The sequence below is a fragment of the Stegostoma tigrinum genome, chromosome 1 (genome assembly GCF_030684315.1).
Source record: "Stegostoma tigrinum isolate sSteTig4 chromosome 1, sSteTig4.hap1, whole genome shotgun sequence".
Classification (NCBI taxonomy): domain Eukaryota; kingdom Metazoa; phylum Chordata; class Chondrichthyes; order Orectolobiformes; family Stegostomatidae; genus Stegostoma; species Stegostoma tigrinum.
In genome coordinates this window covers 13,683,219-13,710,293 of record NC_081354.1, presented here as the reverse complement: position 1 = coordinate 13,710,293, position 27,075 = coordinate 13,683,219, and the positions used below count along the sequence as shown (strand labels likewise).

At 41.9% G+C, this 27,075-nt stretch overlaps 1 protein-coding gene across 3 annotated transcripts in view; it reads left to right on the top strand.

Annotated features, from left to right (window-relative positions):
• The window catches only part of fut10 (fucosyltransferase 10), a 51,417-nt gene extending 45,159 nt beyond the window's left edge, over positions 1-6,258 (top strand). For all 3 annotated transcript variants that reach the window (XM_048538119.2, XM_048538137.2, XM_048538128.2), the window contains 2 exons: positions 1,809-2,644; positions 3,797-6,258. In XM_048538119.2, coding sequence (XP_048394076.1) covers positions 1,809-2,644; positions 3,797-4,027 — 1,067 coding nt within the window. In that variant the 3' untranslated portion in view covers positions 4,028-6,258. The remainder of the gene's footprint in view (positions 1-1,808; positions 2,645-3,796) is intronic.
• Positions 6,259-27,075: the final 20,817 nt, after the last annotated feature.

Genomic DNA, 27,075 nt, shown 5'->3' with positions numbered 1-27,075 from the left:
CCTCCAACCTATAAAGCCAACATTATGCACAAGATTTCATACAAGGACTCTAAGAAAAGTTACAGACGCTAAACTGGAAGAAAACTGACAATGCGGATACATGAACATCAACTAGCCACCAAGAGACATGACCAATTCTCACTGATCTCGATACACACAGACAAAGATGGCCACAAATTCAGCTGGGGCAGCAAGTCTACAACTTAAAATTACCTCATGAATTTTTAATAACCATGGTATGGAGTCATTTTCTGTACGTGTGTTGGAACCAACACACATTATTTTTAAAGGTCCTATTGCAAAATGTGATGAATCAAATCTCCTGATTTGAAATTTAATCTGAAGGCTGCTTTATCACACCTGGTGGTGTACACGTTAATGATGTTTGCTCATGATAAGTTAGATGTTTGATTTAACCCTAATTGATTCATTTATTGGTGGGCATTTCTTGACAGTCCAATGTTTCTTGCCCATTTTCTTTGGAAAGGTAGTGTTGTGCTATTCGAAACACTGCAGTCCATGTGGCGATAGTACAGTTAACTAAGGATTGAGATTTCGACCTATTGACCATGAAGAAATGGCATTGTATTTCCAAGTTGTCCCATGTGCTTGCTGTCCTTATCATCCTGGGTGGGAGAAGTTTGGGATTTGGGAGCCACTGTTGGGGGTGTCTTCACTTGTTTCTACAGTGCAATGTAACACTTCATTCTGCGAGGTGCTGTTGTTTTTCTCGAATCCTTTAGCGCTAATTTATTGTTGGTGTATTCTGTAGTATATTGTAGGGTAACTTGTAATTTGGCACATGAGTTTTGAATGGTGCCTCACTTACTGTTGGAAAATTAATCATGGAAAAATTGCTTCCTTTGGTTTAATGTTGCTTGGCATCTATACCCATCTTGAGGTAGGGTTTAAAATATAGTAATTCTTTCTTCCATTCCAATTAGCCCCTCTCTTTGCTGATGCCTAACCCACCTCTCCCCATGCCCAATGGTATCCACCCACTGATATACATTTCCATAAGCAGGAGCTAACCAGCACCTCAGTCCAATGTGCATTTTCTTATGTAATTGCAGTTGGTGAGCATGAACCATGCTATTTGACATTGGGAAGCATCGTGTTTAACCCAGGAGGTATCCTCACCCAGGATTGTCTCTGGATTGTGACCAGACTTTGGGGGTGGGAGGAGTGGGCAGGGATAAACTGGTTTCTCCCCTCCACCTCATTCCTAACCCCCCTGCCACCAGTCTTTGGTCAGCAGAGGTGTGGTAAATTTGTAATGTTACTGGATCTACAGGAATGCCAGGCCTTAATGTTCTGGAGAATGGGGTTTGAATCCCAACATGGCAGATTGTGAAATGTCACTGCTTATGATTATAAAAATCTTTCTGGCTCATTAACTTCTTTCAGGGAAGGAAATCTGCTGCCTTATCCAGTCTGGCCTTCAGGCGACTTATCGTAATGTGGTTGGTTTCTAACTGTCCTCTGAAATGGCCTAGCGAAAGGCACTTAGATCCAGGGCAATTCAGGATAGGCAATAAATACTGGCCTAGCCAACAGCACACAGATACCATGAATGGATAACCAATACATGGCTCAGGAGATAAAGCCAGGTTGTAATCTGATCCAATCAGACCTGGCAATGGTCATTTCAATCCCCCGTTATTGTGATTAGATACAGGGACACTCTGCTCACCGAGGCATCATTGAAACCAATCATCATCTGAGCATGTGTCTGATTTAATAGTCTGTTTGATGCATGGTTTTTGATGCGTTAACCTTTATTTTTTCCACATCTCTAATTTGCACAGGTACAGACTTCCAGATCAACAGTTTGCCGTTGCCTCGGAAACGTCAACACGAATGGGCCTTGTTCCATGAAGAGTCCCCTAAAAACAATTACAAGCTTTTCCACGAGCCCACCATCACGTTGTTTAATTACACTTCCACATTCAGCCGCAACTCTCACATGCCCCTGACCACCCAGTACTTGGAGAGCATCGAGGAGTTGAAAACCCACAAGTACTTGATCCCGTTGTCTCGGAAGAATCAGCTGAGAGAACATCTAGCACCATTAGCGTACATACAGTCTGATTGTGATCCACCTTCAGACAGAGATAGCTACGTCCGGGAATTGATGAAATACATCCCAGTGGATTCTTACGGGGCGTGTTTGCATAACAAGGACCTTCCCGGTCACTTGAAGGATCCCACAACCATGGATGACGATGGACTTTACAAGATTCTTGCCCAGTACAAATTTATCCTCGCTTTCGAGAACGCTGTCTGTGATGATTACATCACAGAGAAGTTGTGGAGATCGTTGAAGCTGGGAGTGGTTCCGGTTTATTATGGCTCCCCCAGTGTAGCTGACTGGCTCCCCAGTAATAAAAGCGCTATCCTTGTCAACGCTTTCTCACACCCCAAGGAATTAGCGGAGTACATCATGCAGTTGGACAGCAATGACCAAGAGTATGGGGCCTTCCTCGAGTGGAAATGGAGGGGTCCCAAGTCCAATGAGAAACTGCTGACTGCCATGAAGGACCGCAAGTGGGGGGTTCAGGATCTTTCCCAGGACAATTACATTGATGCCTTTGAATGTCTAGTGTGCAACAGTGTGTGGGAAAATCACAGAAGAAAGGAAGAGGTATTTTACATGCATAACTTGTTCTCTGTTGTTCATGAGCTCAAAGGCACACCAGAGCAATCACACTATGTTGATATTTACAGCCCTAAAATTGTTGAGAGAGGAAACAAGTCTCAGTTTGGAGGGCCCAGAACTCTCAACTTCTGGGATTATGCCCCATTTAAATCAGACTTTTAGTTCCACTTGTGATGGGAGGGAGTAGAGTGATGTATGTAGATTTTTCAAAACCTAACGAGATGCATTTGACCCCTTGCCAGGACCTACTTGAGTGAGAACAAACAAAAGGCTGGGAGAAAAGAACAACAGATCAGGTAGCATCTGTGAGGAGAAATGGAGTTAACGTTACAAATCAGTGGCTCTTATCAGAGCTGCCAATGATGGTCTGACGAGGATAGGAAGAATAAAGGATAAAGCCTATAACAGAGTGGAGACCAGGGGAGATTAATTAACAAAGAGTCTCATGATACAACAGCCAAAAGGTGTTGTCAAGGATATGTTGAAGCATGTGTTGTGTCCAAGTGAGTTTGAATTATTCCATAGAGACCATCCAAATACAACATGAAGGGATTGTTAAAAGAAACAAGGCAAAACTGAGCTCAGCAAAACAGAGAACAAGGTAAGAGGCATGAGTTACACTCTAAAGTTTTTGAACTCAGTGTGGAATCCAGAAGGCTGTAAAGTGCCGCATTGAAATATAAGGTGCTGTTTGTTAACCTTGCGCTGGGTCACGCTGAAATGATGTTGCGAGCCACAGGCAGAAAGGTCAATGTTTTTTTTGTTCTCATTTCAGACATCTAACTTCTGTGGCATCCTGCTCCTCTGATGCTGCCTGACCTGCTGTGCTCCTCCAGCTTCACCCTGTATTATCTCAAACGTCTGTAGCAGTTTGCTTCTGTGTAAGAACCTAGAGGAACACGTTAGGAATCTACACGTTTGCAAATCCTTTCCATAGGCTTTGAGATCAAGCCCATGGCTTCAATGGGAAAATCCCCTGGGGCAAACAGAAATGACAGTGTAGGTGGTCAGGGCTCAGGGTGGAGATTTTTGAATTAGATGATGCTTCTGTGCCTGTGATAGATTTCTGTGTTTGAAACGTAGCTGGGATTTGTTCTCACTAATTATTTTTTCAATCACTCTTTGCCTTAACGACAGGGTTTGTCGCCAATTCAGTGGCAGGCACAAGCCAATCACCTGAGCTGCCCAGAGCCAGTGGCATTCACTTTCCTGCCCCCCTCGACAGTGAGGGCAGTTATGCGAGAGCTGTGGGTGCCCAGTTTCCATCAGTCAAAACGTGAAGCGGCTGTTTTAAGACGGCTCGTGGAGTTGAACCGAAACTTTACAACCGAGCAGTTCTGGAGATTGGTGTTTGAGGAGCAACTTTAATTTTATTTCTCAGAAAACAAAAAAAAATCCATTCTTGGGTTGCTTCCGAGGAATCGTTTGAAAAATGCATCCAATGAAGGCCATTTTCTGAAATGCAAGGTTTCTTAACAGTGAGAGAAAAAAAAGAAACAGTCCAGCGATTACTAAGTGTGGTAGTGCCACTGTGCATCTTTTAGAAGTTCCACATCAGTAACTGTTCAGTGTGATGGGAATTAACTGTGGCATCTGTCAGTTGATTGTAACTTGGAGTAAGTGATGTTTTCTTATGTTCAGGAGATTTTCTCAATAGGAACCATTTTAAATCTCATGGACCTTGAAATTATGCTGCGGCAGGAGTTTAAATGCTGAACAAGTTCTTCTGAAGATCCTCTCTGCTATTTTCATGGAAGCATTAACCCCTTCAAATTCATGGACAAATTCCCTCCACCGGAATAAATGAGGAATGAATCTGAGACAAAAATTCTAAATATCGGCACTTAATGGCTGTCATTAAGACCAACCATTTTTCACTGTTTCAATATGAAAAAAAATTACCAGAGACCCAGGTAATGTTTTGGGGACCCGGGTTCGAATCCTGCCACGGCATATGGAATTTGAATTCAATAAAAAACATCTGGAATTAAGAATCTAATGATGACTGTGAATTTATTGCCCATTGCCAGGAAAAACCCATCTGGTTCACTAATGTTCTTTAAGGGAGGAAAACTGCCATCCTTACCTGGTCTGGCCAACATGTGACTCCAGACCCACAGCAATGTGGTTGACTCCGAACTGCCCTCTTGGCAATTAGGGATGGGCAGTAAATGTTGTCAAGCCAGCAAGCCCTTGTCCCTTAAATAAATTTTAAAAAAAACTCCCTTCTATTGTAAAGGCAGAGCTGGGATTGTCGCTAATGACTTGCCTGGATGACAGCAAACTTAATAGGAAAAAGCAGCCCACTTGATCAAGAGCTTAGACATTCGGAGACCACAAAGACTGTAGATACTGGAATCCAGAGGCTATAGGTATGAGTCTCCTTGGAGGAACAGTGAAGTCAGTGCTTCGGGGCGAAACCCTTCATCAGGGCATATACATGGTGGCAACAATGTGCACCATCTACAAGGCACGCTGCAGCAATTCACCAAGACTCCTTCGACAGCATATTCCAAACCCCTGGCATCTACCATCTAGAAGGACAAAGACAGCCGATACATAAGGATACCACTCCCTGTAGGTTGCTCTTCAAGCCACTCATTATCCTCGCTTAGAGGCACATTGCCTTGCATTGTGTCAGAATCCTGGCTTTCCCATCCTAATGGTGTTGTGGGTGTACCTGCATCGTCTGGATCACAGTGGTTCAAAAAGGCAGTCTTTAGGGTAATTAGGGATGGGCAGCAAATACTGGCTTAGCTGGTCATGCCCACATCCCACGCTGAAATTTTAAAAAAAAATTGCCACAGCATCTTTTCAAGGTCGTGGTTACCAGGGCTCAAAGGTAAAATCTAAGCTGATGGAGTAAATTACATGTAGCTGCATATTGAACTAAACTGACATTAACTGACTACCAACATAACACAGACTGGGATTTCACAATGAGAAGAACATGTAGAAAATTTGATCTAACTAATGGAGATTGTGAAATTCTCAGTAGTTTGGAACAAAGCTTCTGACTTTCCCTGCCTCAATATATCTGCTGCTGAAACATTCATTCAAGCTTTTGTTACTATTGGATTCAACAATTTCAATTGTGCCTAGGATACCTTCCTACTTTATATCATCAGTGACTTAGAGTGGATCTGAAATATTTGTCGTCCATTTCTTATCAATTTCACTACTTAAATGAGTAACATTATTACCATGATATGTTTATTCTATTATCTTTCTTCCAAGCTGTGGTTGATACATTCAGTATATGTGAACATATTAATTGGTATGCTGAGAATCACTGTCATAATTGGATTTCTAGATTCTGCTTGTGTTCTTAAATCCGTCAAAATATCTTAACTTAGAGTTTTGTAACTCCCTGCACACTATTTGTATCCTGTATATTTAGTTTTATACCTGACAGCCTTAAGCAAAAGTTTTTTTTATTACTAGTAAGGTATGAATTGGTAATTTACTGCTGTAACTGTATTTTCTATTTTTTTCTAAAGTAACACTATTTTGTTATCAGAAAAGCACGATATGGAGTGATGCTGATGTAACTACAAAGGACTGCATAGAATCATGAGTAAAAATTGGGGAATTGAGAATGCATTATTTCTCTGTGTTCAGGCATCCGAATGTGAATTTTTTTGACCACCTTGAACCTTCCCTACTATTTAATAAGATAGTGGCTGATCTGATTGTTCCACATTCCTGCCTGTCCTGATAACCTTTTACCCTCTTGCTTATTCAAGAATCTCTCTACCTCTGCCTTAAAAATATGCAACAACTGTGCTCCCACCACCTTTCGATGAAGAGAGTTCCAATGACAATGACCCTTCCATGAGAAAATATTTCTCCTTGTCACTGTCCCAAGTGGATGACCCCTTGTTTTAAGCAGTGACCCTTAGTTCCAGATTCTCCTACCAAGGAAACATGCTCTCCACTTCCACCCAGTCGAGACCCCTCATGATCTTGTATGTGTCAATCAAGTTGGCTCATTCTTCCAAACTCTAGCAGATACAAGCCTAGTTTATCCAACCTTTTTCTCATAGAATAACCCACCTATTCCAGGCATGAGTCAAATAAGCCCATCTCTGAACTGCTTCCAACATCTTTATAGCCTTCCTTAAATAAGGAGAACAATACCGTATGCATTATTTCAGATGTGGTCTTACGAGTGCTCTGTGTAACCAGTACAATTCCCCTTGCAATAAATAATAACATCAGGTTTTCTCACTACTTACTGAACCTGCAGATTAACCTTTTGTGACTCATGCATTAGACATCATGATCCCTCTGCATCCCAGAGCTCTGCAGTCTCTCATGTTTTCGACCATTTGCTTCTTTCTTTTTCATTCTTCCTATCAAAATGGACAGATTCACGTTTTCCCACTATCATGCACCGTTTGCCAGATCTTTGCCCATTCGCATTGCCTATCTATATCCTTTTGTAGCCTCATTGTAAGAGCACAAGGAGCGAGCCATTCACCCTCTGACCCCTGCCTCATCATTAACAAGTATATGGCTGATCTGCCCCAGGGCTTAACTGTTGTGCCAGCTCATTATAGTCCTCAATTCCCTGATATTTCAAAAATCCACCTACCTCCTCTTCAAATAGTTTTAGGTGATGTAGTTCCCACAAATGTCGAGATTGGGAATTCCAGACATTCACTATCCTCCAGAGAAGAGATTCCTTTCAACCTGAGTTTCAGTGATAACAGGGTGTAGAGCTGGATGAACAGAGCAGGCCAAGCAGCATCTTGGGCCTGCTGTGTTCATCCAGCTCTACACCTTGTTTTCTCGGATTCTCCTGCATCTGCAGTTCCTATTATCTCTGAGTTTCAGTGAGCCTTCTCATTCTGTGAGCTTCATGGCCACAACCTACTTTCCTACCTGCCTTTGTGTCACCAGGTTTAGCAACCTTGTCTTCAGTGCCTTTGTCCAAGTCATTTACGCCTGCTGATCTGGGCAATGCCACCACTAGGTGTAGGACCGAGCATGCACTGCCAATTGGTGGAGCCGCAGTGACCTTCCATATAAATGCTGTTATATACACAGCATGGAAACAAACTCTGGCTTTCCCTGAAAAAATGCAGAATTGATAGGATCTGAAGTATTGCAATAAGAGCAGACATGGCGTTTGATACCACACCAGTAGATTGGCCGTTCAATTAGTGGTGCCAACCCAACTGTAGCTCAGTGGATCATAGTGGGTCCTGTCAGCCTTGCCCTGCTATGTAACTTCTTACGATACATCTGCTTAAAACAAGGTAAGCTTTTTGCAGCTTTGCTTTCCTCATATTGAGAGCTGGTATGAAAATTGCCAATTCTCCACCCAATCAGACGCAGAAATGATTGGCATACCAGGGATGTCTGACATTGCAGACTGACATTGCTAAACCTGGTATGTGTAGGTAGTTGTCGGCTGCCATCTTGAATGGCATCTTCCATTGGTGGCACATACGCTATCTAACCTCAAGTGTAAAAACGAAACTGAGACCCAGTTATTGATCCCTGTAACACTTGTTACAACCAGAAAATTTATGCCTATGCCCATACCAATATTCCACTCCCTAAAGTATGAGGTTTTATTTTCCGTAATAACCTTTTCATGTTTCATCTTATCTATTGTTGTCTGGAAATTTAAATATGGTACATCCACTGTCCCCCTTTATCCAGAGCATTTGCTACTCCTTCAAAGAGCTCCAATAAATGGATTAAACATGATTTCCCTTTCACAAACCATGTTCACTCTGCCTGATTACCTTGAATCTTTTTATGTGTCTTGTCATGACATTTTTAGTGATAGTTTCTCTAACATCTTTTCTATCTCAGATGTTAGGCTCACTGGTCTGTTGTTTTCCTACAAAGGAATTATATTCACTGTTTTCCAACCTAATGTAACCTTGCCTGGACCTTGGTAATTTTGGACTATTGCATCAATTATCTCAGTAACCATTTCCTTCAAGACCTTAAGATGAAGTCTTTTAAGACCTGTGGACTTGTCCAATCATAGATCCAGCAATTTGCTCAGTACAACTTCCCTGGTCATTGTAATTTTTGTGAATTCCCCTTCTATCTTCCATTTCCTGATATACATCTATTTCTGGTGTTACTTATTTCCACTGCACTAAAGACCAATGTAGAATACCTGTTGAATTATCTGTCATCTCTTCATCTTCCATGATTAATTTTCCAGATGCTCACTTTTTCAGTATATCTACTGAGAAACTCTTAATATCTATGTTTATATTTCAAGCCTGCTTTTTCTCATTCTGAATTTTCCTTCCTTAATAATAGGCATGCATTTACATAAGTGCAGACCATATGCATGTATACTTACACGTAGCCACATGCGTACATAATTACTGTTTCATCTATGCCAGCTTTTTGCAATGCAAAACTAATTCTGCTACTCAGTTCTGTCCGCATAACTCTGTATCTTTCAATGTTTCAAATACATACCTAAACATCACTCAAAAAGATGCAATAATTTGTGCCTTAACAATTTCATGATAAAGCGTTCCAGGATCCAAACATCCTATGTAGATGTTTCCCCAACACCTTTCCTGACTTTGTTAGTGCTAATTTTAAACTGATAGCCCTGCGACAATGAAACTCCAAGAAGATGAATAAGTCCTTACCACTTCAGTTAATATACACCTTTGTAATTTTAGAAAATAAACTATTAATTAACACACCAGCGATATAAAGAAGGACTTGCATTTATGTAGCATCTTTCAAGACCTCCGGATCTCTAAAAGTGCTTTACAACTATTAAGTATCTTTGGAGACACTATTGCAGTGTGGAAATGCTGAAACCAGTTTATATACAGATCCCAGAAATACCTCTACTTCTGTGGATTTTGACTGTCAAGATACCAGGAAAACTGTGCTTTTCTTTGAAATTTTTAGCAGCTGCCTTAGAGTGGAGACAGAGCCTTGGTTTGACATCTCTGAGAAGCAGCACCTTGCCAGTACGACACTCTTTCTGCAATATATTTAAGCATTAGTCTGGATTTTATGCTCAAATTTGTGGTTTGGCTTTGAACATGCAACCTTCAGATTTAAGCTGATGAAGTGTCTAGGCCCGAAACGTCAGCTTTTGTGCTCCTGAGATGCTGCGTGGCCTGCTGTGTTCATCCAGCGACACACTTTGTTATCTTATAGTGGTTTGATTGTGTTACATTTTGTGCGATGTTTAAAGGAGAAGCTTCTGAACTTCCCTTCTTTTCCGATTAAACATTTGAAAGGAAGCCATACTCCTCTTCTGGAAAGTTTCTCAAGAAATCAAAGAACAGTGAAGTTTATTTGCACGGTTAACACTGACTCAAAGTAAAACTTGAAAATCAATGACAGAATGTCTTGCAGTCTAGGATGGGCAATGAACCTTGGATTTCCCAATGTTATTTAGGTGGGAGATGAGCAGAGACCCAAGGGAAACATCATGAAAGTCTAATACACCAGGGATTTTTGCACAACTTAGAAACATTCAAAACATTCTTCGGATATTTTATATAGAATACAAAATGTTCTAAATTGTGTCATACATTGGAATAACCTTTTTACTGACCTGAGTAGTTGAACAATAAAGCATTTTGTACAATGCAAATACCTCCTAATTTGGTATATAATTGCTATTGTTACTGCTAAGCGAGAGCTCACTGATGCATGTATTAAAGAATGTTGGTCCCAGATCATGAAGTTACAACTTGGTCCCACATCTGCTGGTACTGGGTCTAAACATAAATAAAAACAGAACGTGCTGGAAAGACGGAGGAGGTCAGGTAACATTTCAGGTCTGTGATCTTTAATCAGAAAGGGCCTCAACTTTAGGCTTTGGCTTGGCCAAGCATTGTGAAATCCCAGCCTGTGGATGGGAAGGGTGAATTTGCACATTTCATCTTCTTCTGAACTGTCTTTAGGAGTGATCTTGGGTAAAGATGTCTGCATCAGTGGTTTCTCCACTATCTCTGTGTGCTTACTGTTGGTCGAAAACCATGACAGAGTGTTAAAGGGATAACTATGAAGGGAATTCTCCATTGTGTTCAATGCCAAAGTGTGCCAATCTGGAAGAATTTCACATTTTGTTCTACCTGCCCACATCCAGCAACTTGAATGCACAATCCATCATAAAGAGCTGGAACGAGAAATATGGTTTGTGGTCACTTTTACAGTGATTGTGCAAGGAGTATGCTCTATAAAATGTGCATTATTTAATTTCATATCATCTCCTGTTGAGCAAAATGTTTGGCCCTAAATACTTCCAACATTCATTGATGCGTTGTATACAGTAATTTCTGAACCATAAGTGAAGCTTGTGAAGCTTTTAAAATCTTGCTGCAAATGTCAACCTGTCAATAGAACATTGATAGTTATTCCAATGCTGGGTCAAGGGTTAAAGAATGCTTGATGAGATCTGCTAGCTTACTTACTTTCAGGTGATCGAAATAGAATTACTGAGGCGCAGGAGAAGTGGGAAATGTGGGATCTTCTCCCAAATACATCGGAATAACTCAAAGCTTCACTGTAATAACTTAAGTGGACTGCAACATCAGTATATTGCACTTCTGCAAGATCTCAGCTAAGACTATCTCAGATCTTGTTAGTTCTTGCTTATGAAAGCTTCGAGCAGAATCTTGGAAACAATTAAATGTTGTGCTTGTGTTTAATATCACAACCTCAGGAAGCTCCGAAGTATTTTTCAGCCAATGAAGTACTTTCAAAGCAGGTTTTGTTGTAATGTTGCAAATGCTTCAGACAACTACTGTACAACGTAAGTCCCAGAGACAGCCATAATATATCTGTTTATGATGTTGTTTGAGAAATATAAATAGGAGACTTACAAAAGTCATTTGCTATTTAGATAGTGACGTGGGATCTCCCATGGCAGCCGTGTAGGAAGATGAGGCCTCTACGTAACTTCATATCCAAAAGATAATAGCTGAAAGAATGATATTTTCATTGTTTCTTTATTCAAAATAGTTTTGTGATGCACCATCCAATTCCTGCTTTAATTAAGTTATACTTTAGTTTGGAAAAAGTAGCTAGAACCTTGAGCAGAAAATTCATTTGTGTTTCAGATTGACACAATGCACAAGCAACATATTTTAATAATGTTGCATGGATAATATTACAAGGTTGGACCTCATGACTTGTGATGATCAATAACTGATCTAACGGATTAATAGAACAGTGTAGATGATGGTTAGGATTGTGAGCACTGTGTGTATAGTGTAGGACGTTCTCCCTATTCTGTGCCTGGCTTTTTTTTGGGATATTCATGATCTCTGAAACTGGAACTTCAACTTGCAGAATGAAAGTTGGTTGAAGAAAATTAAGCCTAAAACACCAATATCATGCAATTGTTCAAGGTATTTTGTTTAGAAATTGAACCAGTGTTTCCTGTAATTGAGTATTAGGAGAAATTGTTTAATTGATCGGTGTTGTGAATGTAGCCTGTCTGGCTGTTGCAGACGACAGCTGAATTCAGTGGGATTATATGTCAAGGATAAGAAAATTTCAGAGTCAGTCCAACCCAGGCCTAGAGAGAGAGGAGTTCAACATTGGAATTGATGACCTCTTGAATTCTGAGAAACTGAGGGGCTGCCTGGTGGAATTGTCCAATTGCATTAGGTTGTTACTTTTATGGGAATGGCTGTGATTGCCTTATGTATGATCTTTGAGCCCGAAGTAGTATACATCAAGGAAAATTTGTAATTTTGTTTGAATGTTTTGGTAAAATTATAAAGAATGTTTGAAAAGGACTTGTCAGGGTTTGCATCAATTTGTAAAGGGAACAAATTATAATTTTCTGAAATAATAAGAAATGTTGGTGAATTTGACATTTCAAAACTCTTGTCCTAGAAATAATAACAACAGAAAAGAAAATGACAAAAAAAAAGCATGTGACCAGACACACACAAAACAGATGAAGAAGCTTAAAGGACAAATGAGATATGCAAGCAGAAGATTGGAAGATTGAGTGCAATCTGCACATATACATAGGGAAATCAGTCATGAACAGAATGAGGAATACAGAACTCGCATGAGGACAATGAACTTGACATAGCCTTGTGTGCCCTGACATTGCAAGTGTACGTATAAATACGTGCCTCCACCACTCCCCACTCCCCCCGCCCCCCAAAGGCAATGCGTTCCAGATTGCCATCACCATCTGGGTGAAACATATTTTCCTCACATCTTTTCTAAATCATCTACTCCTTATCATAAACCTATGACTTTTGCTTATTGAACCCTCCGCTAAGGGGAAAAGTTTCTTCCTGTTTAAATCCCCCATAATTTTATCCGTCATTATCCCTCGCTTAAACTTCTCTGTTCCAAGGAGAATCTCATTAAACTTCTCAAGGGATTGCAATTCTTTGTTTTTAACAATTTGGACTTGAAATTTCCTCTCAAGAGACCCTCCATCACGGACTCTCATTTATGTTGATCAACTTCCTTCTCCGGGCCTACACTTCCCTGGACTCTGAAACAGTCCTCATTCAAGAGTGTAACTCCAGCTTGTCAACAACAGCTAGCTTCACCCAGCAAGACCTGCTGCCAGATTTCTCTAAGCTCCAATCTTTCTCAGTTACTTGAAGCAAATACTAGGTTTGGTTTTGCAACCCCCATTCTCGCAGCTGTACAAGTATTAACGCTAGATGTTTTCTTCAGAGTTTCTCTTGGCTTTCCTCAAAACAGACTTTCCTTCCCTGATTCTCATCTCCCCAGGACTTCTGAGATCTGATCCAATGTTTAGCTGCCTACTAAATCCTGTAGCTTCTCCTGAGATCGAACAGCACAGAGCCATCCACCCGCTCTTGACTCTTCACTAAGCCCCTTGCACTGAACCTGTATAGTGTAGAAATGAAACATGGATGCTGGAAATTAGAAGCAAAAGCAGAAATTGCTAGGAAAACACTGCTGGATCACTGCACTTAGATCCAACACCAACTTTGTTATTAAGCCTGTCGATAAGCATGGTGCTGTTGTAGTCTGGTGTACTGACCTCTGCATTGCAGAGGCTGTGAACCAGCTCTCAGGTACTGCCTCCTACCTTCCCCTGGACCATTACCTCACTTTGGCATATCAGGCCATTGTATCAACTTACGGTCACTGACCTTATTTCATCTGGCGATCTTCCACCACCCCAGCTGCTTAACCCCCACTTCCCCCCGCAACTGCCTCCAAGCTGATAGTACCCCAGCCCACACAGCTTGCTTCTACCTCCTTCTGAAAATTCACAAACAGACTGCCCAGGCAGACCAATTGTTTCAAGCTGCCGCTGCCTGACAGAACCCATCTCTTCTTACCTTGACCCAGTCTTATCTCCCCAATCTGGCTCCTGCTCACTCACATCTGTGATTTTTCTGAGGCACTACACCAGTTTTGGAATTTCCAGTTTGCAGGCTCCAGCTGCCTCTTCCTTATAATGGACGTGCAATCCCTTTACACATCCATCCCACACCAGGATGGTCTCAGGACGCGCCGCTTCTTCCTGGAGCAAAAGCCTGAACAGTTCCCACTCACTGCTGCCCTCCTCTGCTTGGCAGGGCTTGTCCTCACCCTCAAATACTTCTCCTTTAACTCCTGTCATTTTCTCCAGGTCAGAGGTGTGGCCATGGGTACTCACATGAGCCCCTATTATGCTTGTTCCTCAGGAGGTACGTGGAACATTACTTGTTCCAGTCCTATTCTGGTTCACACCCACTGCTTTTTCTCCGCTATATCAGTGCTCCTTCCCTCTCTCAACCAGAATTGGAAAGCTTCATCGATTTTGCTTCCAATTTCCACCCTGTTGTCACGTTCACCTGGCCTATCTCTGACTCCTTCCTTCCTTTCTTCAACATCACTGTTTCCATGTCTGGGGATGGACCTGCCACTCATATCCACTACAAACCCAGTGACTCCCACAGCAGCCTGGACTATACATCCTCACGCCCCACTTCCTGTAAAGACTCCATTCCATTCTCTCAGTTCCTCCGTCTCTGTTGCATATGTTCCGATGAGGCCCAATTTCAACAAGGAAGCCTCCAAAATGTCCACCTTCTTCCTCAACTGAGAATTCCCCAGCTCCAGTGTCAACAGGGCCCTCAACTAGGTCCAAACCATCTCCCACACTTCCACCCTCACCCCTTCTCTTCCATCCTGCAACAGCAATAGGATTCCCCTTGTCCTTACCTACCATCCCACCAGCATCCACATCCAGAAGAGTATCAGTCACCATTTCTGCCACCTCCAGCAAGATGCCACCACCAGACACATATTCCCCTCTCATCCTTTTTCTGCCCTCTGCAGGGACCGTCCACTCCGGGACACCCTGGTCCACTCATCCTTCACCTGCAATGCTCCCCCCACAGCACTTTCCCCAGCAGCAGCTGAAGGTGTAACACTTGTCCATTTACCTCCTCCCTCCTCAGTATCTAAGGGCACAAACAGACCTTTGAGGGGAAGCAGCACTTCACCTGCACTTCACGCAAACTACTCTACTGCATTTGCTGCTCACAATGTGGTCTTCTTTACATTGGGTAAACAAAGCATAGACTGGATGACCACTCCACAGAACATCTGCTAAAAAGACCCTGAGCTTCCAGTTGCACACCACTTTAGCAAACTAAAGTCAAAAAATGTAGAGCGAGAAAACACAGCAGGTCAGACAGCATCTGAGGAGCAGGAAAGAAGAGTTCTGACGCAAAACGTTGACTTTCCTGCTGCTCAGATGCTGTCTGACCTGCTGTACTTTTCCAGTTCCAAATTATTTGATTCTAGCTTCCAGCATCTGCGGTCCTTTCTGTCTCCAAGCCGCTTCAGCAAACCATCCTGTTTCCTGGCCAATACCTCTGTCTCAGACTTGTTGCAGCATTCCAGTGAAGCTCAACGCAAGCTAGAAGAACAACACCTCATTTTGCACTTGGAGACCCTACAGCCTCCCAGACTCGATATCAAATTCAATAATTTTAGGGCCTGAACTCTCCCATGTTCCAGCCCCCTACCCCACACACCAGGCTTTGTTATCACATAGTCTGCCATAACGCACTACTTATCATTAGCTACCAACAGTCTCGATTAACAGCTTTTCACCCTTCCAGCCAAACTATTATCAACTCGTTTGTCTGTCTAACTGTTCTTGTCTCTCTTTTATGCTGTATGCCTACCTATCATTTATTCCTTTCCCCATCCCCCCATCCTATCTTCTGCACATACATCGACATTTTCCTGGCCACCATCAATTCTGAGGAAGGGTCACTGGACCCAAAATGTTAACTGAGATTTCTCTTCACAGATGCTGCCAGACCTGCTGAGCTTTTCCAGCAGTCTATTTTTATAATTTACAGCATCTGCAATTCTTTCAGTTTTTGATTATTTAATTGTTATTTCATCTTGTTTCTTACTTTGCTGCCTGACTTTATTTCTTGTAGTAAGCTAGCTAACCTTGCACCAGTTTTTAATTGTGCCTTACTCATTTCTCATATCTCATCTCTGATGAAATTAGCTGAGACTAACAGTTAAGAAGGCAGGTGAGCTGACAGATCACTGTGACCTTGCACCTAAAATGAACTATTTCAATATCAAATTGTAGGTTGTGAAAAGTGCATGTTTAGTGTGCATTGCTTGCAAAGGCAGGATATTAGTCACTGCGATTGTATAGGAGCTTACACTGAAGTTTTTGAGTTTGCTTGGGCTAGTTGCACAGAGGATGAAGACATGAAATGTATTGCTTGAAAGATCATTCTCCTCTGTCCACCATAAATCATATTCAATGCAAGGTTAATAACTAGACATGACTCAAGCTGTTTTCCTCTTCTGAAGAATTACATCTCCTCACATGAGCAGAATTATTTTTGTAATATAATCCAAATGTCCCAGCAGGAATGTCTGCTTGTTTTGGAGTGAATCTAGCTATAATCAGTAGATGTGGAAGGTCATCCACTTAATCACAACGGAAAGGTGCATTGAGAAGGTCCTTGTGAGTGGGATAAAGTCTTCATGGCAAGAAATTAGCCCTATTGAACATGATCCATTAATAACTTCTGACACATGTTCAGTTGAAGTATAGTGATATGCTTGAGAAACGGGATAGGTCTGCGATAAAATTGCAGATCTGACAGAAAATAACACCATGAACCCACTGGCCAATTTTTAGCCATTTCTTTATGTTCACTTCAGGCAATACTTTTACCTATAAATAACAACCTTGTCATACTGACATTTCTCATCAGGTGGGTTAGAAATTTTATTTAATACTTAAATCATCTACGTCACTGTCACTGTTAGTCGATCAAAGTTTAATTGAAGGTTTATCTTGAATGCAAGTTTTTTTTATATCATTTAACACTGGAATTAAAATCTTTTCTTCTAATTTGAAACTCTGCATGAGATTTGTTGATTTTTGTTTGGGCTTTTGGACATCTCTTACCTGGCACATTACCCAAGAAAGGTTTGACAGATTAAAGTCTACCCTTTGTAATTTACACAACTGATTATCCAAATACCTGCCTCCAATCTCCTGACTACCCCCAGTAATACCCCCAGCCTCGCAACCACCTAACTATCCCTTTGACACCATCTCACTTCTGCCTACCCTCTCAACCCCACCCATCTAAGCCCCTGAACACTAAACCAGTCCCCTGCCCTGAAATGAAACAAATGACTTCCCTCGCAACCTGACCCACGAGCCAACTGCTCCCCTGTCCTGAGAACCACATAGTACCACAGCCACCACCCCCTCCACTGTGCCACCGCCCACACACCAGCATTTATTGCCCATCCCTAATCGTCAGAGGGCAGTTTGGTGTTCAGCACATTGCTGTGGGTCTGGAGTCACATGTAGGCCATGCTTGACAAGGATGGCAGCTTCCTTCCCTAAAGGACAGTAAATAAACCAGCTGACCTTTTCCCTTACAAACAACAATGGACTCATAGTCTTCATCTTAATTACAGATTTTTTTTCAATTCAAATTTGACCATCTGCAAGGGGAGGATTCAAACCCAGGTCCACCCAGAATATTATCTGGGTCTCTGAATTAGTAGTCCAGTGATAATATCAGTAAGCCATGCATTTAAATAAGTTTAGTAATGCAAAAGTACTGAAATATTTAGCATGCTATGTCATCATTAATTCTGATGACTCGATAACGGGTGGACTGGGACTGGGTTTTCACCATTATGACATATTGTGACTATCGCCTCGACGGCTGAGGTGAACACAGGCTGCTGGGTGCTATGCCCTGGAGATGACCTTCGCTGGCTCAGAAGATCCTTGCCAGCTGGAAGACTCCCACTCAGGTGCCAGCTCCACCTACTGGACCTAATTGCCCATAGCGATCAGAGACGTGTAGGTTAGGGTGGGTTATGGGTTATGGGGTATGGGTCTGGGTGGGATACTCTGAGTTGTTGGAGTTGTTGGGCTGAAAGGCCACCCTGTAGGGAATCAATGATGATGATAATGATGACACTGGATTCACTGTCAAGAAAGCAGCTTCACAACAGTGGAGCAGACGCCCCATCCCCATCCCCAAAGGGTTGATGTCCCTGCTGCCACCCTTCCTCCCCATCAGTGCACAATGACACTTCAAAGACTCCTGCAAGGAAATAGGAATCTACAAGGTGCCTCATCCACTTCTCCATATCCAGGGTGCATAGAGCCCATAGATAATGGGAACTGCAGACGCTGGAGAATCCAAGATAATAAAATGTGAGGCTGGATGAATACAGCAGGCCAAGCAGCATCTCAGGAGCACAGGTGCTCCTGAGATGCTGCTTGGCCTGCTGTGTTCATCCAGCCTCACATTTTATTATCTTGCAGAGAGCCCATAACCAGTCTGATGGAATGTGTCTCCCACTGCCATGACCAGGAAACAGGACCTCCTGGCAACTTGGAGGAGAAATGTGAGGCCACTGTCTGCACTGAGCAATATGTCAAATTCCAAATGAGGTAACTGTAGGTGATCAGGATCAACAAGTGGCAACAGATTCAGTTCAAAATTCTCCCTTCTTCAGTGGACGATGCTAGAGACTGTGCTTGGCTTTGTGACACAAATTAAAATTAACTTGCTGTCCATGTATGGTGTGTCAAAATTTGCAGATGACACTAAGGTGAGTGGTAGAGCAAAGTGTTCAGAAGACACTGAAAGTCTGCAGAGGGATATAGATCGTCTAAGTGAGTGGGCAAAGGTCTGGCAGATGGAGTACAATGTTGATAAGTGTGAGGTCTCCATTTTGGTAAGAATAACAGCAAAATGGACTGTGTTTTAAATGATAAAAAATTGCAGCACACTGCTGTGCAGAGGGACTTGGGTGTCCTTCTGCATGAACCACTGAGGGTGGGATTGCAGGTGCAGCAGGTAATTAAAAAGGCAAATGGAATTTTGTCTGCCATTGCTCAAGGGATAGAATTTAAAAACAGGGAGGCTATGCTGCAGCTGTATAGGGTCATGGTGAGGCCACACCTGGAGTACTGTGTGCAGTTTTGGTCTCCTTACTTGAGAAGAGATACACTAGCACTGGAGGGGGTGAGGAGGAGATTCACTTGGTTGATTCCAGAGTTGAGAGGGTTGGATTATGAGGAGAGACTGAGTAGACTGGGATTATACTCATTGGAATTCAGAAGAATGAGGTGAGATCTTATAGAAATATATAAGATTATGAAGGGAACAGATAAGGTGGAGGCAGGGAGGTTGTATCCGCTGGCAGGTGAAACTAGGACTAGAGGGCATCTTCTCAAAGTAAAGGGAAGCAGATGTAGGACTGAGGTCAGGAGGAACTTCCTCACCCAAAGGGTTGTGAATCTGTGGAATTCCCTGCCCAGTGAAATGGTTGAAGCTACCTCAGTGAGTGTCTTTAAGGCAAGGCTGGATAAATTTTTGAACAGTAAAGGAATTAAGGCTTATGGTGAGTGGGCGGGGGTGTGGAGCTGAGTCTCAAAAAGATCAGCCATGATCTTATTAAATGGTGGGGCAGGCTCGATGGCCTACTGCTGCTACTAGTTCTTATGTTCTTATGTTCTTTTGATGACTTGTGTTTAATACAAACTTAATTTAGAATTTCTGATGTTCAAAAGCAAATGACTACAACATGTTTTCTAACGGTCAAGTACAAATCTTGTTTAGCCATCAAAAAAGTTCAAGGTAAAGTCACTGCAGAGATGCTCTTTCATTAGAGTGAGATAAATGGTGGTAGTTCAACCTGAGGGTCAAAACACCTTAGGCAAGTGAGAAAGGTTGAGAAGGAGAGTAAGTCAGCTGGGTGCAGGAATTGAACTCTAGTGTATGGTATTGATTTACATTGCAAACCAGCCATCCAGCCCACTGAGCTAACTGTCCTCCATATTGTGTGAAATGGAACATGAAAACTTCTGTTCTGCTTTTTTTTGTGAGTATTATGAGTCACTGAAATAAGACTAATAGAGATGTTTTGAATGTATTGTAAGAAATAATTAGAGAACAATTTCCAGACGGACTTCTTAATGAATTGAATATTCAGGACAACTGGGCGAAGTTAACGTGTATAAAACAATAAGTGATACTTTGCTCCCATTTTCACCAAAATGAACCAATGGAGGGAAATACGCCCCAAACCTTCCTGCTGCAGTTTATCCATTGTGTGGGATGTTACTGCAGGCCTCACATATCATTCATCTGGGATACAAAATTCTTCATAAAGAGAGGCTGTAAACAGCACTGATATAACAAGGTGTAGAGCTGGACGAGCACAACAGGCAAGGCAGCATCTTAGGAGCAGGAAAGCTGATGTTTTGGGAGGGTCTAGGCATGAAATGCCAGCTTTCCTGCTCCTAAGATGCTGCTTGGCCTGCTGTGCTCGTCCAGCTCTACACCTTGTTATCTTGGATTCTCCAGCATCTGCAGTTCCTATTGTCAATGTAAACAGCACTGACGGGTACAAAAACAGAAATTGCTGGAAAAGCTTAACAGGTCTGGCAGCATCGATGAAGAAAAAGAGTTAATTCTGATTTTTCCTTCACAGATGCTGCCAGACCTGCTGAGCTTTTCCAGCAACTTCTGGTTTTATTTCTGATTTACAGCATATGCAGTTCTTTTAGTTTTTATTTAACACTGATGGGCAGCCTGGATCCATGCAAGAGGTCCAAGCTGCAGAAAACCAAGAAGAATAATTATTCTAAAATACTGGACAAACGAAGATTGGTTTGGTTGCGTGCTTTAGATGGGCACACAAGCTACACGTGCCTGGAAGAAGCTATTATATATCAATGTGCCATGCCTCACAATCACATTCCTCTGATGGAACCTCTGAAATACCCTGTAAAAAAAACTGACACAACTGCAGACGCTGTAAATCAAAAACACAAACAGAGTTCAGGTTTTGGGTCTGGTTCTGAGGAAGGGTCAATCAACCCGAAACGTTAAATGATTTCACTCCACAGATGCTAGCAGACCTACTGAGCTTTTCCAGCAATTACTGAAATGCTCTGCCTCATTTGCTTCAGTGAACCCTTTTATCCCATAAAACAAGCAAACAATGAGATCAAATCTAATGAGAAATGAGGCTTTCTTTAATTTCATTGCTGCAGAGTGATGAATGGATACCACATTAAATTAGCTCGCTTCTCTCATATCCTTTGTAACAAGCCTTCTGAATCTGTCAATCCCTCCTGAAAGGCACCTGACATTATTTCACATTGTAGCCAAGTAATTTACTTCCCAATAATTGATAGCCATTTTTTATTTACTGTTTTCCCATTTATGAATAATTGTCTTCAATTTCTTCAATTTTTTTAACCTGATGCTACATAATCACTGTCGAGCTATGATTCGTTTCCCTTGATATCAAGGGTCTCTACTCAATTAGATTTGGTCCTTTCCTTTATTCGAAATGACATCAACTTTCCAAACTACTCTGGACCAACAGTGATTAATAAATGATCACCTTCCTCCCTGGTTTCTTTGGTCCTGTTACAATGTGTGTATGTAAAATCCTTCATTGCTGTAGCACAGAGGAAATCCTCTATTAAAACTTCCCTATTGTTAGACCTCAACTACAGCTTCAGTCCATTTGTGGGTGCCACATTATAGGAAAGATTTGATTGCTTTTGAGAGTGTATAGAAGTAATTCAGGAGATAGTCATTCACAGGACATGGGTGTTGCTGGTTGAGCCAATATTTATTACCCATCCCTTATTATTGCCCTTGAAAAGGTGTTGATGAGCTCCCTTCTTGAACCACAGCTGTCCATGTATTGTGGATTGACCCTCAATTCCATCAGGGAGGGAATTCCTGGATTTTGACCCAGTAACAGTAACGGAATGATGTTATATTTCCAAATCAGCATGAGTGGCTTGGAGGGAAACTTGCAGGTGGTGTTGTTCCCATATATTCTGCTGTCCTGTCCTTCTAAATGGAAGTGGTCATGGGCCTGGAAGTTACTGCCTGAAGATCACTAGTGAATTTCTGCAGTGCATTTTGTTTGTAGTCCTAAAATAGTTACTGGAGTGAAAACAAGATAATAAAATGTGAGGCTGGATGAACACAGCAGGCCAAGCAGCATCTCAGGAGCACAAAAGCTGACGTTTCGGGCCTAGACCCTTCATCTCTCTGATGAAGGGTCTAGGCCCGAAACGTCAGCTTTTGTGCTCCTGAGATGCTGCTTGGCCTGCTGTGTTCATCCAGCCTCACATTTTATTATCTTGGAATCTCCAGCATCTGCAGTTCCCATTATCACTGGAGTGAAAACGTTCAGCTATGAGGATAGATTGAAGAAGTCCTCATTGGAGAGAAGAAGACTGAGAGGAGATTCGATAGAAGTTCCCAAAATTATAAATGAGGTGGATACAGTTGATAAGGAGAAGCTAATTGTGCCTATAAAAGGGAAAAGAGCGAGAGGGCATAGATTTAAAATAATGTTTAAGAGAAGCATGGGTAATGTGAAAAAATGCTTTTCCATGTAACTAGTGTTTGGAATGCACTGCATGGAAATGGAAGCCGGTTCAATTATAGCATCCAAAGGGAAGCTGGGTGATCATTCGGACAGAAATGGTTTGCAAGGATAGGAGAAAAGGCAGGAGATTGACAATGGGTAATTGAACTGGTGTAGGGACAAAGGGGCGAATGGCCTCTTTTCACATTGTGACAAAAAAGTGGTGTGTGCTGCCAATGCCAAAATGACCAGTGAAGATGGTAGTGATAACACCGCACTGCCATAATAGTGCCTTTTGGCCAGCTCCTCAGCCACTACCTTCCACTCCTCTTATCCATAGTAGCCATTACCCCACCTCGCAGCTGCCTCTGCCTTCCCCCTTCACTGCTCTCCACTCACTTCCTTCCCCCACTCCTCCCCACCCCACCTCCATATCCTTTGGTACTAGTGTTATTGTTCAGGGAATGCGGCAATGAGAGAAGTGACGGGGTTAGACACCAAGAGCTCATCCTGAAAGATCCTCTGGGTCAACAGGTTTCTATTGCATTGTGGGAGCACCTCTTGCATGGGTGCTTCAGCTGTACAATGCTGCAATAAAACCACATGCTGCACAGTCAATTCTACCAGATTGCAATGCCCATTGACTTCTGTGATTCGGCACTCAGGAGTCTGACTGCGAGGCAAGTGTCTGGTCACTGAGTCAACCAAGTGTGGGGTTGGCAATAACGGTGTGCCTTAAAACAAGTGTACCTGAGGAAAAATTCTGGTAGCTTAGTTGTACCTGGACTGATCATGCATGAGGTCAGAATCTGTTCACATTGTCTCTAAGATTGGGTACCTGTAAATTAACACTTTTCTAAATTTCTGAGCTGTTCATCCTGACTGTGATGATTGTGCTCAGATACCATTCTGACATTGGTGCCAGCAAACTGTGAGCACACAACTTACGCAGCAGCTAATGCCTCGTATTTAGATTGTGCATTTGATGTATTAAAACTCACCAAAATACTTCATAAAAACTTTACTAGACAGAATTTGATGGAAGCCAAATGAAGAGATTTGACTAAATTCCTGGTCCAGAAGGTGGGTTTTAAGGAAGTTTTAAAGGAAGAAGTAGAAAGTTTTAGTGAAGTGATTCCAGAGCATAGAGCAAAGTCACTGAGGCATGACCACAGATAAAACAGTGGAGGTGCAGAAGAGGAGCTCATAGTTGGAAGGGTCCCAAGTTTTTTGATGGTCTTTGTGTTGTTGGGAAGCATCAAGTCATGGAGAGGATTTGAATCAGGAAAATGCTGCATTTGAGTTTTGAGTGAATCAAAATTTATGGGAGAGTGAACATTGGTAACTTTTCTTTTCAGCTGCATTCGACTCAACCCTCATCTGATTACTGCATGTGAGTTCTTCAAAGTAAAGGATCATGTGCCTTTGATCAGGAATGGGAGCTGATCATGAACCAATTACACAGTAGTCCATCATCAGCCTAACTGCAGTTAGTTCACTCAGTGCAAAACATATGTCTTTCTGGCTTTGTTTGCATTGAGCCCTTGGTACTTCTGTATTAATCTTTAACTGCTGATCTTATACTTTGTCACATTGTCTTTGTGGTGTATCCTACCTGTAGACATATTCATATTACTCTCTACATGTGTGTATATGCTGAACATGTAGGGAGTCTTTAGTCAGGAAGGAGAAGGTTGAGGAGTGACCTAACATGTACAAGTGGAGACATTGTTTTCATTTTGGAGTAAACCAAAAATGGGATCCATCAATAAATGATAGTCACCTGTGAATCAAATAGGAAACTGAGGAAAACCACCTTTACCAAGAGAGTAGTTTCAAGGTGCATCTGCCACAGTTTCGGGAAGTAACATTTAAGGGGAAATGAGATAAGCACATTTCTCTTCTTCGTACAGCAAGTGACAAAGAAGGCAGGTAAAACAGATCTGAGGTAAACAGATGAGGGAGAAAGTAACCTTGCCTTTTGGAGCTGTCTGTTTCCTCTCCACCTATCTTCTCCTCTATCCACCTTTTATCCACCTCCTGCCCTCCCTATTTATTTCAGAACCCCCTTCCCCGCCCCCTCCCCCATTTCTGAAGAAGGGTCTAGGCCCAAAACATCAAGCTTCCTGCTCCTCTGATGCTGCTGGGCCTGCTGTGTTCATCCAGCTCTAAACCTTGTTAACTCAGAGAGAAAGTAATAGAAACGTAGGGTAATAAGAAGGTGTAGCAGGAACTGTTAACTATCTTCATTAACTGCCTACATTTAAAGCAGGCAGCTGGGCTTTGTTTGGTCAAAGTGTGGTCATGGGGCTGCAAAATAGTTTAGCTATGCCCTTTATAAGGTACAAAGTCTGTAACATATTCATTTCTCATGCTGTACCAATTGTCGCTTCTTTTCTAAAGTTTTTTCTTGTGTTTCTGCCCTGATGGGTGCAGGGCACTTAGTTCTCCTTTTTCCCACACCTTTTAACATACTCCATAGTTGAACTTACCTGTGCCACCCTCAAGCTATGGATGCCACGAGCTTTGCTAATTATCCAGCATTTCTGCCATTAGCTCAGTGTTTTTAGGATCTAGTATGGATGTAAAATAGGGAATTGCAGAATCATGAATTTGCCCAAGGCAGCTTCGTCAGTTTCAAAAATATAAAAAGGAAGTGACCTTACTTCCACTCCTGTGTATTATTGTCTTATGGTCTTAAGTGCTTGAAAAACTCAACAACATCTGCAGAGAGATTAACCGAGATAAAATTTTGAGTCTGTTATCCGTAGAACTGGAGGGAGGTGGAAATGTAATGGTTTTCCTGCTGTTGAAAGGACAAAGTCATAAGTGGAATAGAAAGACAGGTCAGGGTAATATTAGGGGAGATTAAAGATCAAAGTGACCAAAATTGAAATTGAAATTTCTGTAGTGAAGAAAAGACTTGGATCCTGGGAAGGTGTTAAAAAGAGAATTAAGACGAGCTGTGATTGAAAGCTAAACCAGAAAAACAAAATATAGATACTGGGATGTTAGGGAAGTGAAAAAGTGGGACAGAGTTCATGGTCTAAAGTTTCTGCGCTCAGTGTTAAGTCCAGAAGGCTTAAAGAGTCCAGTCAGAAAATGAGGTAGTGCTCTCTGTCTGGTGTTGGGCTTCACTTGAACCCTGAAGCAGATCAGGGACAGAAAAGTCAGCATGACAGCAGGATGGTGTATTGAAATAGCACACAAATAGGACATACTTGAAGTAGGAATGGATATGCTCATCTATTTACTATTGGTCCTGAAAAGTGCCCAATCTATTTCAAATTACCCTGAAAGGTAAAGTATAGCATAGGTTTAAGGAACTGGTAAATCTAATTGTTTTATGCTGCTACAGTGGCCGTGTCAGCCACGAATACTGCTGTCAAGCGAAAGGATGTTCTGCTTATAACAAATGACCAATGTGGCAATGAATTTTACTGTTGGCATGATGGACAGTATATGGGCCATACATCCTAAAGAGTGGAGGATCACAATAAACAGCATCTCCCTTTCACTGCTCACAACAAGCAAAGCATTATATCCAACATAAATGAGATTCTGAGCTTGGACAGCATATGTGATGAAGAACTACACTGACAACCAATTTAGAGTTGTTAGTTGGACATGCTGTGTGGTGTTCTTGAACATACTGGAATTTGTATTAATTAATACATAGAGTCTTGTTTATTGCAGACAGAAAGAACTTAAAACAGCCACTGTATCTATTTCAACTCAACAAAACAGCTAACAGCCATTCTCTGGTTCATGACTCAGGCCTCGACTAGAATCAATCCGTTTGGTTTAACACATAAACAAAACTTATCTGTCAGTCATCACATAAATGGTACTTTCTCCATTACAATGCCTTCATCTATCTGAGTCTACTTATCAACCAGGCAGCACCCTCTTCTCAGAGATAGTAAGAACTGTTGATGTAGGAGTCAAAGTGGATACAGTGTTGGAGCTAGAGGAACACAACAGGTTGGACAGCATCAGAGGAGCAAGATAGTTGACGTTTTGGGTCTAGACCCAGGACTGATGAAGGGTCCCAAACCAACACGTTGACTCTCCTGCTCCTCTGATGCTGCCTTACCTGCTGTGTTCCTCCAGCTCCACACTGTGTCGACTTGAACACCCTCTTTTCATATAGTAGAAGTGCTTTTGCAACCTAAAAACCTTTTGCCTCAATATGGCCTATATCCCTCTATTCGCTGCCTATTCATGCATCTATCAAAATGCCTCTTAAACATTGCTATTATGTCTGCTTCTACCAACTCCTCTCATCGCTCATTCCAGGCACTTAATACCTTCTATGTAAACAGGTCCCTCTCACATGTCCTTTAAACTTTAGTCCTTTTACCTAAAACCCCTGCCCTCTAGTTATTGACACTTCTCCCCTGCGTACAAGACCTAAATCAGTTATAATCAACATTCCCTTTATTGTTAAAGCTTCAGAAATTAAAATAATTTCAATTTATATGTAGAATTTAAAGTATACTATATTGTTTTACTGTTGTATCCAATTT